Below are 16,343 nucleotides of genomic sequence, written 5' to 3'. Positions count from 1 at the left end.
GTTGGCCAGGATGGTCTCGATCTCTTGACCTCGTGATCCACCCGCCTCGGCCTCCCAAAGTGCTGGGATTACAGGCGTGAGCCACCGCGCCCGGCCGGTTTTTTTTTTTTTGAGATGAGGTTTTGCTCTGCTGTCCAGGCTGGAGTGCAGTGGCATGAACATGGCTCACTGCATCCTGGACCTCTTAGGCTTAAGCAATCCTCCTGCCCCATCCTCCTGAGTAGCTGGGACCACAGATGCATACCACCATGCCCAGCTAATTTTTTTTTTTTTTTGAGGTGGAATTTCGCTCTCGTTACCCAGGCTGTAGTGCAGTGGTGTGATCTCAGCTCGCTTCAACCTCTATCTCCCAGTTAAAGCGATTCTCCTGCCTCAGCTTTCTGAGTAGCTGCCCAGCTAATTTTTAAATTTTTTGTAGAGATGGGGTTTTTGCCGTGTTGGTCAGACTGGTCTCAAAATCCTGGGCTCAAGTGATCCTCTCGCCTCGGCCTCCCAAACTGCTGGTATTACAGGCATGTGCCACTGTGTCCTGCCAGGAAAGTATCATTATGAATTCATGGTTTCAATATATTACATGCATTTCAATTAATTGCAGCCGTTGTTTTCTCTTGATTCTGTGAGTGTGCCATCTTTGGTCAGTGGGGGCTCCTCTAAGCTGGCTCCTGCGTCCTTTCCCCCATCTCTTTGCTACCTTCCTGCTCTCTGGCACAGGATGTCTTGGGCTTATGTTGCATATTTCCTGCCCCAGGCCTGGAGTCAGCGTTTCCCTGAGTAGTTCTGGGGTTCTTTTAGGGGGACCAGTATTTAGACATCAAAATATGGGCACTGGAACTGAACATTGTTACTAACTTGTTACTGTTTCTAGGCCTTTTCAGTGGACAGAGCTAGGATATTTTAAATAAAGAAAAAGCCTCATGAGGGCTGGGTGTGGTGGCTTACCCCTGTAATCCCAGCACTTTGGGAGGCTGAGGTAGGCAGATTGCTGGAGCTAGGGAGTTCAAGACCAGCCTGGGCAACATGGTGAAATCTCTACTAAAAGTACAAAAAATTAGCCAGCTGTGGTAGGCATGCGTCTGTACTTGCAGACAATGTGGGAGGCTGAGGTGGGAAGATCGCTTTAACCCAGGAAGCAGAGGTTGCAGTAAGATGAGGTTGCACCACTGCACTCCAGCCTGAGCAGCAGAGCAAGACCCTGCCTCAGAAGCCTCATTAGTTTATATCAGGCGTCCCCAAACTTTTTACACAGGGGGCCAGTTCACTGTCCCTCAGACCGTTGGAGGGCCGCCACATACTGTGCTCCTTTTACTGACCACCAATGAAAGAGGTGCCCCTTCCTGAAGTGCGGTGGGGGGCCAGATAAATGGCCTCAGGGGGCCGCATGCGGCCCACGGGCCGTAGTTTGGGGACGCCTGGTTTATATGGTCATTTCAAGTCGAATTTAACCGTATAGAGTTTAACTTAGTTTACATAATCTTTTTTCTCTGAAATTGAATTCTTGGTTTCTAACAACAGTTACACCCAAGATATCCAAATTGAGAAAAAGTAATTGTAGGGGTAGAGCTGGGATGGGACGGATTGCTCTTTGCACAGGACAGAGTCAGGGCCTGTGGAAAAATCTCATTTGTATTAGAAACTTGATTTAGAAGTCTGCAGTGAAAAATCTTTTCTGCTGCATGGAAAGCTGACTTGGAAAGCCAAGTTAAGATAGAAACATATGTTGATCACTTAGTAATCTGAGGGAAGAATAACACCCATCTAGTCTGGCCCTTCCTGCCAGCCCCAGCTGACCTGCTGTGGCCAGTGACTGGCCTGGGGCTTCTATTCAAGCACTGAAGCCACTGCTACAAGTTTCACTTCCAGCTGACGCATGTCACTTTTCCAAACTGGTGTTTCGATTCTTTTGTTTTTGAGACAGAGTTTTGCTCTTGTTGCCGTGGCTGGAGTTCAGTGATGCGATCTTGGCTCACTGCAACCTCCACCTCCTGGGTTCAGGTGATTCTCCTGCCTTAGCCTCCTGGGTAGCTGGGATTACAGGTGGCCGCCACCCCGCCTGGCTAATTTTTGTATTTTTAGTGGAGACAGGGTTTCATCACGTTGGTCAGGCTGGTCTCGAACTCCTGACCTTAGGTGATCTTCCTGCCTTGGCCTCCCAAAGTGCTGGGATTATAGGCATGAGCCACCATGCCCCGGGCCTGTTTCAAATCTTTTGTTTCCATTGTTTCATCAAATGTTTGGATTCTACCGCAGTGAAGTATTATCCTTTTTCCCTTATTATTTCAAGAAATTTGATGCTTACAGAAAAGTAGAAAGAATAATGCAACAAACATGCCTTTCACCTAAATTGTATTGTATTTGTGTTATTCTCTTGCCCTCTCTATAAATACACACATTTACATATTTTTTTCCCATGAATCATTGGAAGGTAAGTTTGAGACTGCTTTACCCATCAGTAGTTCAGCATGTATTTCCTAAGAACCAGCTATTTCTACATAACCTCACTGCCTTTATTATATCCGAGAAATTTAAGAGAGATACAATGATTTCATATGTGATCCATATTCAGATTTCACCAGTTGTCCCTAAAATGTCTTTTATAGCTATCTCCCTGATTCCAGATCCAATCCCTCAAGAATTGTATATTGCATTTGGTAATCCTGCTTCTTTAGAACAGTCTTTCTCCCATTTGCTGTCTTTCAAAAATTGACCAAAAATCCAAGCCAGTTTTCTTGTAGAATGTTCTACAACCTGTATTTCATTGTTTCCTCATGATTAGAATCAGGTTAAACATTTTGGCAAATGCCAGAATCCTCTTTATAATGTGAACTTTCTAGTGTGCAGTTATCTGTAACCATAAGGCTTCCCTAACTGTTAGTGTTCATGTGTAAGGCAGGGGTAAGCACTACCCAAAATGAAAAGCAGATTCTTTATAACTAGTGGGTGATTGTTCATCTTCGAGTTTTATTAGATAACAGCATATTTTAAATTCTTTTCTTTTCTTCTTTTTAGGCCGGCATTTGTAAATCCACTCATCCCTGAAAGCCCAGAGGAAGAGGAGCTCTTTAGACAAGGAGAATGTACAATAATTTGTTTATAATGAAATAAATTTTAAAAGCACATTAATTATACTGCAGAAAAGATAACTTAAGATTTTATATGGGCTCTACATACCAGTCAAATGTCTTTTTTCTTTTTTTTGAGATGGAGTCTTGCTCTGTTGCCAGGCTGGAGTACAGTGCTACAATCTTGGCTCCCTGCAACCTCTGCCTCCCGGGTTCAAGCAATTTTCCTGCCTCAGCCTCCCAAGTAGCTGGGACTACAGGTGTGCACCGCCACGCCCAGCTGATTTTTGTATTTTTAGTAGAGATGGGGTTTCTTCATGTAGGCTAGGCTGATAAACTCCTGACCTTTGAGATGGAATCTCACTCTGTCGCCCAGGCTGGAGTACAATGGCATGATCTCAGCTCACTGCAATCGCTGCCTCCTGGGTTCAAGCGATTTTCCTGCCTCAGCCTCCTCAGTAGCTAGGACTACAGGCACATACCACCATGCCTGGCTAATTTTTGTATTTTTAGTAGAGATGGGGTTTCACCATATTGGCCAGGATGGTCTCGATTTCTTAACTGCATGCCACCATGCCTGGCTAATTAAATTTTTTTTTTTTTTTGTAGAGACAGGGGTCTCTCTGTGTTGCTCAGGCTGGTTTTGAGCTCTGGACTCAAGCGATCCTCCTGCCTCAGCCTCCCAATGTGTTGGGATTACAGGCATGAGCCACTGCACCCGGCCTGCTTTCTCTGTTTTAATGAAGTGAGAAATACCTCTTGATGGGATAACTGCAGGTCAGGGCTCTGGATCAGGATGATTTCAAGTGATCTCACACTGAGCCAATATATTTCCATGTGAAACCAAAGGCTCACTGGGAGTTTTATGTGGCCTCTGCAGTTTTCTCTTGGATATGCGTATAATATTCCATGAGATTGAAAGGCATTCCCAGTCAGAGCTCCCTGTGTTACAGTGTGACCCTCCTCATCATTGCTCCTTATTCTCCCATGTTCCAGTGAACAAGGGAAGAAGAATTGCCTTCAGCTCCACATCGTTACTGAAAATGGCCCCCAGCGCTGAGGAGAGGACCACCATCCATGAGATGTTTCTCAGCACACTGGATCCAAAGTAAGGACGATAAGATTTCATGTTGATGTTGGGAAAACATTTAAACCTTAGCCTTTTTTTTTTTTTTTTTTTTGAGATGGAGTTGCACTCTTGTTTCCCAGGCTGGAGCACAGTGGCATGATCTCGGCTCATCGCAAACTCTGCCTCCGGGTTTCAAGTGATTCTCCTGCCTCAGCCTCCGGAGTAGCTGAGATTGCAGGCACGGGCCACCACACCTGGCTAATTTTGTATTTTTAGTAGAGATGGGGTTTCACCATGTTGGTCAGTCTGGTCTCAAACTCCTGACCTAAGGTGATCTGTCCGCCTCGGCCTCCCAAAGTGCTGGGATTACAGGTGTGAACCACCACACCCCACCTTTTTCTTTTTCTTTTTTTGAGAGAGTCTCACTCTGTCACTCAGGCTGGAGTGCAGTGGCACGATCTCGGCTCACCGCAAGTTGTGCCTCCCAGGTTCAAGCAATTCTCCTGTCTCAGTACCCCCACCCCCGAGTAGCTGGGATTACAGGCGCCTGCCACCGTGCCTGCCTATTTTTTAAAAAATATTTTTAGTACAGATGGGGTTTCACCATGTTGGCCAGGCTGGTCTCGAATTCCTCACCTCAGGTGATCCGTTTGCTTCAGCCTCCCGAAGTGCTGAGATTACAGGCACGAGCCACTGTGCCAGGCCTAAACCTTAGCCTTCTCCAGAGCCAGGTTGCCTGAGTATATTGGGAGCAGCTTGCAAATGTTTTTAGTTTTCAGCAGCAGAACCATGGCATTAACAGTGTTTAATAAATATTCATTTGTACAGGACTATAAGTTTTCGAAGTCGAGTTTTGCCCCCTAATGCAGTGTGGATGGAGAATTCAAAACTGAAGAGCTTGGAAATTTGCCATCCTCAGGTATTGTAATTTAGTGAGAAATCTGAATAGGATAGCTTCCATTCATGATATTTGTCCAAGATTTGACACACCTTTAAACTGACCTTTGTCCTGTGGCATTGTTAATTCCTCTGTTCTGTATACAAAGGTGGCCAGAAGTTTGTATTCATTGATACTTATTTTACGTCCTGTAGGAGCGGAACATTTTCAATCGGATCTTTGGTGGTTTCCTTATGAGGAAAGCATATGAACTTGCATGGGCTACTGCTTGTAGCTTTGGGTGAGTTACATGTAAGGCAGCCTTAACTTCTGAGAAGCAATTTATATCACCCCATTCAATTTAAACATTTTGGACCAATCTTGGTGTGTATGGGAATATGTTATGGTTTTTTTTTTTTTTTTTTTTGAGACAGAGTTTCACTCTTGTTGCCCAGTCTGGAGTGCAGTGGTGTGATCAAGGCTTACCACAACCTCTGCCTCCTGGGTTCAAATGATTCTCCTGCCTCAGCCTCCCGAGTAGCTGGGAATCCAGGTGCCCACCACCATGCCTGGTGAATTTTGTATTTTTAGTAGAGATGGGGATTTCTCCATGTTGGTCAGCCTGGTCTTGAACTCCTGACCTCAGGTGATCCGTCCGCCTTGGCTTCCCAAAGTGCTGGGATTACAGGCATGAGCCACCATGCCTGGCCTATGTTATGTTTTTAAATTAAATACCACACTCATACCAGCTGAGTTGGATCTTCATTTTAGAAGGTTGTTGCTCTCAGCCAGGTGTGGTGGCTCACACGTGTAATCCCTGCACTTTGGGAGGCGGAGGCGGACAGATCACCTTAGGTCAGGAGTTTGAGAACAGCCTGACCAGCATGGATAAACCCTGTCTCTACTAAAAATACAAAATTACCCAGGCGTGGTGGCACATGCCTGTAATCCTAGCTACTCAGGAGGCTGAGGCAGGAGAATTGCTTGAACCCGGGAAGCAGAGGTTGTGTTGAGCTGAGATCAAGCCATTGAACTCTAGCCTGGGAAACAAGAGTGAAGCTCCATCTAAAAAAAAAAAGAAGGTTGTTGCTCTGACTTTGTAAGTTCGTACATGAAAAAACTCACTCAGAAAATATAGTGATGATATGTAGGAGGGAAAAGATATAGTTATTTTGGCCCTAATCTGGTCACAGTGGCATCTCTTTACCGTTCCTCAGTGGTAGGGTCATTTCCCTCTTCCCTAACTTTATTCTTTGTTCCTTTTTATTTGGCTTCAGTTAGTTGTTAGGGGAGAAAATTGAGGTCATCGGAATTTTGCAGTTTACCCTCAATTCTGTCTTTTCCCCCAACAGTGGTTCTCGCCCATTTGTGGTGGCAGTAGATGACATCATGTTTCAGAAACCTGTTGAGGTTGGCTCCTTGCTCTTTCTTTCTTCGCAGGTAGGTGTGTGACGAGAGATGAAATACAACTTTTTTTTTTTTTTCATTTGAGCCTGGAAGTTTTCATGTCCAAAAGCTACTGTTTTCTCTTATGACTGCCTTTTCCCCTTCCTCATGCAGTTGACTGACTGTAGTGTCTGTAATCTGTTAGGTATGCTTTACGCAGAATAATTACATTCAAGTCAGAGTACACAGTGAAGTGGCCTCTCTGCAGGAGAAAACTCATACAACCACCAATGTCTTCCATTTCACGTTCATGTCAGAAAAAGAAGTGCCATTGGTTTTCCCCAAAACGTATGGAGGTAAGCAGTGATTATTGCTTGTCCCTAACAAAGGGAAGAACTTCTGAGGACATTTTTCTCCTTTTGAATTGTAGGAAATGTGTATCGATGCCTGTCAGCCCAAGCGCATGTCTTTGAGAGTTTTTGCTTTTCAGATTTGGCCGCCCTGAAGACCAAAGATACCTGTGGCCCTCAGGCAGGCAAGCAGCCACTGGTAGTCAAAAGCTGATCCAGCCAGAGGAAGGGGCCAGGAGTCATGCCTGCTCCCATGGGAATGTGGCACCCTCGGCCCAACAGTGCATCTCATTCTTTCTCAGTGTTCCCAAGTAGTCTCATGTCTCTACGACAATATGATGTTTTCTAAGGTGCTACTCGTTTCTCCAGGGTTCTCTTTCTTGTGTTTCAGAGTCCATGTTGTACTTAGATGGGCAGCGGCATTTCAGCTCCATGAGTGGCCCAGCGACCTTGAGAAAGGACTACTTTTTGGAGCCCAAGGAAAGCCACACTTGTTGAAATTGGCACTCTACCCACAGTGACATGATATCTGATGAAGACCCGATCATATGCATTGGTTTTAGTGTTGCTTTTCATCCTCCATACAGGAGGAGAATGGATTCAGCCTTTAGGATGATCAGAACAGAAAGAGAGAGTGGCTGGATGGGTCTGAGGGGAGAAAGAATTATTAAACAGTAAATACTTCCGGCCGGGCGTGGTGGCTCACGCCTGTAATCCAAGCACTTTGGAGGCCAAGGCGGGCGGATCACCTGAGGTTGGGAGTTCAAGAGCAGCCTGACCAACATAGTGAAACCCCCGTCTTAAAAATAATAATAATAATAATAAATAAAAAAACAATAAATACTTCCAAAACAGTTTTATTTATGAACCTACTATGTTGCCTCCCATCTGCTTAAAAAAAAAAAATGGAGAGGCCAGGCACAGTGGCTCACACCTGTAATCCCAGCACCTTGGGATACTGAGGTGGGCAGATCACGAGATCAGGAGATCAAGACCACCCTGGCCAACACGGTGAAACCCCATCTTTACTAAAAATACAAAAATACTAGTTGGGCTTGGTGGTGGGTGCCTGTAGTCCCAGCTACTAGGGAGGCTGAGGCAGGAGAATCACTTGAACCCAGGAGGTGGAGGTTGCAGTGAGCTGAGATCACGCCACTGCACTCTAGCCTAGGCGGCAGACCGAGACTCCATCTCAAAAAAAAAAAAAAAAAATTGAGGACAGAATGCCTTTATTGATTGATTGAGACCGAGTCTCACTCTGTTGCCAGGCTGGAGTGCAATGTTGTGATCTCTGCTCACTGCAACCTCCACCTCCTGGGTTCAAGCAATTCTTCTGCCTCAGCCTCCCAAGTAGCTGGGACTACAGGTGCGCGCCACCATACCCAGCTAATTTTTGTATTTTTAGTAGAGACGGGGGTTTCACCATGTTGGCCAGGATGGTCTCCATTGCTTGACCTGCTGATCCTCCTGCCTCGGCCTCCCACAGTACTGTGATTACAGGTGTGAGTCACCGCACCCAACCAGAATGCCTTTTTATACCATTGGATGCATTCTTTTCTTACACACATTGGAACTGTCAGTACACAAGGTTTCCTGCCAGGGCACTTGGATGACGTTCTTTAAACCTAACCAGTGTTGTCTAAAATCCCGTCAGCCGTACATGATTCCTTTGCTTCTCTCTATTTCCCAGCATTTGGCATTTGTTGTCAGAGGGTTGATGAAAAGTTGGGGTGAAGGGATTTAACAAAGATACTGCATCTGTGAAGATTTGTGGGAAGCTTTAGGTCTGAAGCCATACCATGAGGCGTTGTTTAGAGATGATCTAGATGAGGAAACAGGACGCTTTGGTCATTCTTTCATTCACCAGACAGCTATTTAGCACATTCTGCTAGTGGCTAGGCAGGGTATATCTAAAAAATAGGAACCACAATAATCATAGCCGCTTATGCTTATGGAGCATTGCCATGTGATAGGTAGGCACTATCCTCAGCACTTGGCAGGTGTGAGCACCTATACTTGTTCCAATCAACACTAATGGGCAGGTTCTGTAACCCCCTTTCAGAGTTAGGCCACTCAGGAAACTGAAGCACGGAGAGCTTAAGTACCTTGTTCAAGGTCTGATATGTAACACGTGGAGGTGCTGGGATTCAAAACCAGGCAGCGTGGGTCGGGGCACCCCTGCCCAGTACTTGTACTGCTTTCAAGGAATAGAGCGAGGGAGGTCATACCTAATAACGCAGTGTCACCTAGGAAGCCCAAGGGAGACGTTCCCATTAATCTGAGGTCAAGACCGTTTCTTTCTTGACAGGAAGGTAACTTGATCAAGTTCAGAAGATACAAGACAGGCTACATAGAAGAAAAAGTAATCTCTGAAAAAGGTGCTCCCAAGGAGGTAATATTTACTGTGGGTTCTTTTTTTTTTTTTTTTTTTTTTGAGACGGAGTTTCACTCTTGTAACCCAGGCTGGCGTGCAATGGTGCGATCTCGGCTCACCGCAACCTCCGCCTCCTGGGTTCAGGCAATTCTCCTGCCTCAGCCTCCTGAGTAGCTCGGATTACAGGCATGTGCCACCATGCCCAGCTACTTTTTTGTATTTTTAGTAGAGACGGGGTTTCACCATGTTGACCAGGATGGTCTCGATCTCTTGACCTCGTGATCCACATGCCTTGGCCTCCCAAAGTGCTGGGATTACAGGCTTGAGCCACCGCCTCTGGCTACTGTGGGTTCTTTATTAGTGGTCACAAACTTGGCTCTGCCTCAGATTTAGGTGGAAAGTTTTTTTTTTTTTTTTTTGAGGCAGTCCCACTCTGTCACTCAGGCTGGAGTGTGGTGGTGCAATCTCTGCTTACTGCAACCTCCACCTCCTGGGTTCAAGTGATTCTCCTGCCTCAACCTCCAGAGTAGCTGGGATTATAGGCGCACACTACCATGCCCAGCTAATTTTTTTTTTGTACTTTTAGTAGAGACGGGTTTTCACCATGTTGGTCAGGCTGGCCTTGAACTCCTGACCTCGTGATCCGTCCACCTCAGCCTCCCAAAGTTCTGGGATTACAGGCGTGAGCCACCATGCCTGATCTTTCTTTCTTTCTTTTCTTTCTTTCTTTCTTTTTTTTTTTGAGATGTAGTTTCACTCAGTCGCCCTGGCTAGAGTTCAGTGGCACAATCTTGGCTCAGTGCAACCACTGACTCCCGGGTTCAAGCAGTTCTGCCTCAGCCTCCCGAGTGCCTAGGATTAAAGGTGTGCACCACCATGCTCGGCTAATTTTTGTAGTTTTAGTAGAGACAAGGTTTCACCATGTTGGCCAGGCTGGTCTCGAACTTCGGACCTCAGGTGATCCACCCACATCAACCTCCCAAAGTCTTGTGATTACAGACCAGTGAGCCACTATCCCCGACTGGTGGGAAGCATTTTTAACAAAAAGATTTTAGGCCAGGCACAGTGGCGGCTCATACCTGTAATCCCGGCACTTTGGGAGACTGAGGTGGGAGGATCGCTTGAGGCCAGCCTGGGAAACATAGCAAGACCCTCTCTGTACAAAAAGTTAAAAAATTAGCCAACCATGGTGGGGTGCCCCTGTAGTCCCAGTTACTCAGGAGGCTGAGGTGAGTGGATTGCTTGAGTCCAGGAGTTTGAGTCTGCAGTGAGCTATGATCATGCCACTGCGCTCCAGCCTGGGTGACAGAGTAAGACCCTGTCTTCTCAAACAATTTTTTAATATTAGTTATGTAATGTTTAAATCACAGTGTCAATAAGCACTTCTGGCATGAAGTAGTCACAGGAGCCAACACAACTATCTCTTGGAAGCATGCAGCTGAACTCATGGAATCGAGCATGTGCTGTACTAACTTGTCTCTCCATGCTGTAATGCCATTCTGAGATCTACCTGGCCCTTCAATACAGTGTTTTGCATATCTACCTATGATATGATGGGAGGTGGCTAATGGGGAGGGATGGGCCCTGGGGAATTTTGTGAAGGTGTTAATTGGAGTTAAGAGAACTACAGAGGCTAGGCATGGTGGCTCATGCCTGTAATCCCAGCACTTTGGGAAGGCCGAGGTGGGCGGATCACCTAAGGTCAGGAGTTCGAGACCAGCCTGGCTAACATGGTGAAACCCCGCTTCAACTAAAAATACACACACAAAAAATTAGCCAGGCATGGTAGTGCATGCCTGTAATCCCAGCTACTCAGGAGGCTGAGGCAGGAGAATCACTTGAACCAGGGAAGTGGAGGTTGTGGTGAGCCAAGATTATGCCATTTGCATTCCAGCTTGGGCAACAAGAGCGAAACTCCATCTCAAAAAAGAAAAAAAAAAGGAGATACCTACTTCATGCTGTTATAAAGATTATACATTATATATTTAACCATTCGTTGATATACACTGAAGCTTTTTCTAAAATTTTATTTTTTGCTATTATAAACAATGTTGCAGGAAATATCCTAAATACTCTAAAACATTTGACCTTTATTTTCTTTGGAAAAATATAAAGTGAGGTATTTAGGTCAAATAGGTAGACGTCGAAGGCTTTGAATATGTATTTCATGTAAGCCTTCAGAACACTAACACATTCCCTTACACAGCAGCAATTTCCCTCAACTTTGCCAAATTTTATCTTTTAAAAATATCTTTGCCATTTTGATAGGTGAAAAATGACATTCTGCTGGATGTGGTGGCTTACACCTTTAATCCCAACACTTTGGGAGACCAAGGTGGGCAGATCGCTTGAGGTCAGGAGTTCAAGACCAGCCTGGGCAACAGGGTGAAAACCTGTCTCTACAAAAAATGCAAAAATTTGTGAGGTGGTGTAGTCTCGTCAGTGCACTGAAATGTAGCAATCTCTGGTTGTCTGAGATAGTACCTGGAGTTCTTTGTCTCCAGAGCGTGAACACAAGGGTGAGGTTGAAGCGAAAGTTTAATAAGCAAAAGAAGAAAGCTCTCCACAGCGGAAAGGAGGGGCCTGAATGGGTTGCCAGTATGAGGTTGGGGTCGGGGGTTTTTGTGGACTGACGGAGGAGGAATTTGCTTACTATGCGGGCTGTCTTGGAGAAAGCGATTGAGCTTAGCCCGGGAGCAATCAGCTGAAGTGATTCATTGGGGCTACTCAGCTTAACCTGGGACCTATCAGGACCTATCAGAAGTGAAAGCTTGGCTCCGGACCAAACAGGCTGAAATGATTAGTAGAGACTGAGCTCACAGTCCAGAAAGGAAAGTGCCTACTGGAACCCCTTGGAGCCCACCGTGTTCATGCCTGCAAAAGGAAAAGAAACCTCTTCCTGGGAGCCCGCTGATGATACAAAGGACAAAGGCCTTTCTATGGCAGGTCTTGTTCCCTTATCTGAGTGAGCTGGAGGTTTGTGCAAGTTTTTGTCTCAGTGGGCTGGAGGTTCTCCTATCTGTGCAGCTGCAGGCTGGTCTCCAGGCACACCACCGCCCTGTGCTAGTTCCTTTATCGGTGCCTGCAGCTTGAGTTTTTTCCACCAGGCTGCTTTTTATGTTGTTATGTGGGGATGAGACACTGACCCTTGGGTTGGGGGCTCTCTGGGGACCCTTCCCTTGCGGCCTATCTAAGGAAAAGCTAGGTAACTCCTCTCAGTGTGATGGTGCACACCCGTAGTTGCAGCTACTCAGGAGGCTGAAGTGGGAGAATCGCTTGAGTCCAAGAGTTTGAGGCTGTAGTGAGCCAAGATCGCGCCACTGCACTCCAGCCTGGGCAACAAGTGAAACCCTGTCCCCTCCCCCCAAAAAAAGAAAACATAATTTGTTAATTGCCTTTCTTTGAATTCTACTGAGATCGAAATTGCTTATTGTCTTTTTGTTAAATTGTTCATGTAAGATTGGATACCAGAATCTTCACCCCAAATCTGTCATCTACCAATACAGATAGAAGAGCTAGAGGTCAGGCTGGGGGTGGTGGCTCATGCCTGTAACCCCAGCACTTTGGGAGACAGAGGCGGGTGAATTACGAGGTCAGGTGTTTGAGACCAGCCTGGCCAACATGGTGAAAACCTGTTTCTACTAAAAATACCAAAAAAATTAGCTGGGTGTAGTGACAGGTGCTTGTAATCCCAGCTGCTTAGGACACTGAGGCAGGAGAATCGCTTGAACCTGGGAGGAGGAGGTTGCAGTGAGCTGAGATCGTGCGGATCTCGGGGGACAGATTGAGACTCTTACCTCAAAAAAAAAAAAAAAAGCTAGAGGTTTTTGTTTTTAATGCAGGACTTTAAGAAGATGAGATGAAGCAAACTAAATGATATACACTAGGTTCTGGATTATTAGTGTTATGTTCTCCCTTAAAGAATAAAGGAGAATTTTTGGCTGGATGCGGTGGCTCACACCTGTAATCCGAGCACTTTGGGAGGCTAAGGTGAGTGGATCATCTGCGGCCAGGAGTTCAAGACCAGCGTGGCTAACATGGTAAAACCCCATCTCTACTACAAATACGAAAATTAGTTGGATATGATGATGGGTGCCTGTAATCCCAGCTACTCGGGAGGCTAAGGCATGAGAATCACTTGAACTCTGGAGGCGGAGGTTGCAGTCAGCCGAGATCGTGCCATTGCACTCCAGCCTGGGTGACAGAGTGAGATTGCATCTGAAAAAAAATAATAAATAGAATTTTTAACCAGTACCAGCACTGCTAGGTTCTAGCATATATCTTCCTCTTGTGAGTTGGACATTGTTTTATATTAAATAGTCTGTGCTGAGATCCCAGTTTTACTTCAGGCTTTTATTACCAAGTTCTTTTTGTCTCCATACTTCTCCAATGTGTAGTCTTTGAGGATGATGTTTTGTTTTGTTTTGTTTTGTTTTTTAAAAAAAGAAAAAGAGAAAGGGGGAGAGAGAACAGGAGTCTTGCTCTATTGCCCAAGCTGGAATGCAATCTAAAAATAGGTATTAAAAACCTCTTTTACACCGATAATTGTACTTAACAGTGGAGACAGGAAGGAATAAGGGAAGAAAATAACAAACAGCCAACCAATATTTCATTTAAATCTGAAATGCTATGCAAATGCTGAAGAGTGATTTACTTCCATTTATAGGTCACTTTCAAAATAGGTGTAATGTGATACTGAAAAAAAATGTATGTTCTGTGGACCTGGCATGAAGAATTCTATAAATGTTCACTGAGTTTACTTGTTCCAGGTCTGAGTTCAAATCATAAATGTCCCTGTTAATTTTCTATCTTGTTTATCCGTCGAATATTAATAATGTGGTGTCAAAGTCTCCCGCTATTATTGTGCGGGAGTCCAAGTCTCTTTATAAGTCGTTAAGAACTTGTCTTATGTATCTGGGTGTTCCTATATTGGGTGCATATATATTTATGATCATTGACTACTGTTGTTGCATTGATCCTTTTACCATTATGTAACGTCTTGCTTTGTTTCTTTTAGTCGTTGTTACTATTAAAGTCTATTTTGTCAGAGACGAAAGTTACAACTCCTGTTTTTTTTTGTTTTGTTTGCTCTCCATTTGGTTGGTGAGTCTTCCTCGAACCTTTTGTTTTGAGTCTTTGTGTGTCCTTGCTTATGAGATGGATCTGGACACAGTGTGCCAATGGGTTTTGACTTTTTATCACTGGTTTCTTTAGAAGAGTTTACTTCATTCTGGTATGCTTTACACTGTGTTGGGCATGTCCATGTGATTCTGTCGTCAGCCAAATATTCTGTCAACATGTCCCATTTGGTACCCGTGTTTGCTCTGATCCAGTCTGCTTTCTTGCACCTCTTTGAATGGAGCCAAGCACTTGACTCCTGGAGAAATGAAGTTTCGCCCATCTCCCCTGGGATTTCAACATTTTAATCTTTATTTTCAATTAGTTTGTGCAGTTTATCTTTCTAAAGACACACTTGATTCTGTGGGAGGGCTGGGCTCACCCGGGAGGTTCTGTTCCGTGTGGCATTGGCTGAGGTCACTCAGCTCTGTTTATCTGCGAGTTCATCTGGGGCTGGGACATCTGGGGCTGGGACATCTGGTGCCTCAGCTGGGGGTGGCTGAGGTGGCTGGCTACCAGCCTGGTTGGATTTCTTTCTTTTCTTTTCTTTTTTTTTTAATTTTTTTATTTTGAGACAGAATGAGACAGTCTTGCTCTCTCGCCCAGGCTGGAGTGCGTTGGCATAGTCTCGGCTCACTGCAACCTCTGCCTCCTCGGTTCAAGCCATTCTCCTGCCTCAGCCTCCCAAGTAGCTGGGATTACAGGCACCCAACACCATGCCCAGCTAATTTTTGTATTTTTAGTAAAGACGGGGTTTTACTATGTTGGCCAGGCTGATCTTGAACTCCTAACCTCAAGTGATCCACCTACTTGGGCCTCCTAAAGTGTTGGGATTACAGGTGTGAGCCACACGCCTGGCCTTGGATTTTTTAAATGTTGACTTGAGGACTCTAACAGCAGCCAGATTCCCAGGTCTTGATACCACCACCCTCCGTCCTCTCAAAGCCATTTTCGTGGGGGGATCATTGGTGTCACTGAAGGTGGTAAGGATGAGTACTGGGAAAAGGCCACCGATTAGGTGGTTAAGAGGTCCCTATTAAGCACTTTGGGAGGCCGAGGCAGGAGGATTGCTTGAGGCCAGGAGTTCAAGACCAGCCTGGCAACATAGTGAGACACTATCTCTACAGTAAATAAAAAATTAGCCAGTTGTGGTGGCACATGCCTGTAGTCCCAGCTACTTGGGAGGCTGAGGCGGGATGATTGTTTGAGCCCAGGAGTTTGAGGCTGCAGTGAGTTGTGATAGTGCTACTGCATTTCAGCCTGGGCAACAGAGTGAGAACCTTTCTCTAAAAAAATAGTAAGTGCCGGGCATGGTGGCTCATGCCTGTAATCCCATTACATTGGGAGGCCGAGGCGAGTGGATAACTTGAGGTCAGGAGTTCAAGAGCAGTCTGGCTAACATGGTGAAACGCCTATAGTCTCAGCACTTGGCGAAGCTGAGCTTGGTGCATTGCTTGAATTCAGGAGTTTGAAACCAGCCTGGGCAACATGGTGAAACCCTGACTCTACAAAAAATAGAAAAATTAGCTGGGCATGGTGGTGTGCGCCTGTAGTCTCTCAGCTACTTGGGAGGTTGAGGTGAGAGAATTGCTTGAGCCCGGGGAGGCAGAGGTGGCAGTGAGCCAAGATTACACCATTGTACTCCAGCCTTAGCAACAGAGGGAGACTGTTTCAAAAAAAAAAAAAAAAAAAAAAAAAAGATGTAACCATAATCATTTTTATATGTGGGTAACACACATTGATTGGATTCCTACTATGTGTCAGGCACAGTACTATTGACACTAAAATGTATACTCTCATTTCATCCTTACAGTAATTCTTTGAGATCAGTACTATTATTACTTAAGTTTTGCAGATGAGGAAACAGGCTTAGAGAGAGAAAGTGACTTCCTGAAGCCTAACTTGTAACTATATAAGTGGGATAGGCAAGGCTGGGTCTAGAATTTTGGTCCTTTGCCATATTTCTGACATACTTTCTCAGCTGTTAAAGTAAAATGTTAACTAATGGCATATATTTATATGGATCAGAATGTAGTCAAGCCTCAACCACAAGAATGAATGATGGCTGAAATATTCTGGGCATTTGGTTTATTTTCTCTTAGAATAAAAC

The 16,343-nt window shown here is 45.2% G+C and overlaps 1 protein-coding gene across 3 annotated transcripts in view; it reads left to right on the top strand.

Moving 5' to 3' along the window:
• Positions 1 to 15,939, top strand: part of ACOT9 (acyl-CoA thioesterase 9) — a 53,460-nt gene extending 37,521 nt beyond the window's left edge. For 2 of the 3 annotated variants that reach the window (XM_003924092.3, XM_003924091.3), the window contains 7 exons: positions 3,007 to 3,074; positions 4,056 to 4,167; positions 4,957 to 5,047; positions 5,221 to 5,306; positions 6,358 to 6,445; positions 6,597 to 6,747; positions 7,133 to 15,939. In XM_003924092.3, the coding sequence (XP_003924141.1) occupies positions 3,007 to 3,074; positions 4,056 to 4,167; positions 4,957 to 5,047; positions 5,221 to 5,306; positions 6,358 to 6,445; positions 6,597 to 6,747; positions 7,133 to 7,239 (703 nt within the window). In that variant the 3' untranslated portion in view covers positions 7,240 to 15,939. The remainder of the gene's footprint in view (positions 1 to 3,006; positions 3,075 to 4,055; positions 4,168 to 4,956; positions 5,048 to 5,220; positions 5,307 to 6,357; positions 6,446 to 6,596; positions 6,748 to 7,132) is intronic. The other variant, XR_012515581.1, reaches the window with a different exon arrangement.
• The last annotated feature ends 404 nt before the right edge of the window (positions 15,940 to 16,343 follow it).

This window comes from Saimiri boliviensis, chromosome X (genome assembly GCF_048565385.1).
Source record: "Saimiri boliviensis isolate mSaiBol1 chromosome X, mSaiBol1.pri, whole genome shotgun sequence".
NCBI lineage: Eukaryota > Metazoa > Chordata > Mammalia > Primates > Cebidae > Saimiri > Saimiri boliviensis.
This window is presented reverse-complemented; position numbering and strand designations above follow the sequence as displayed.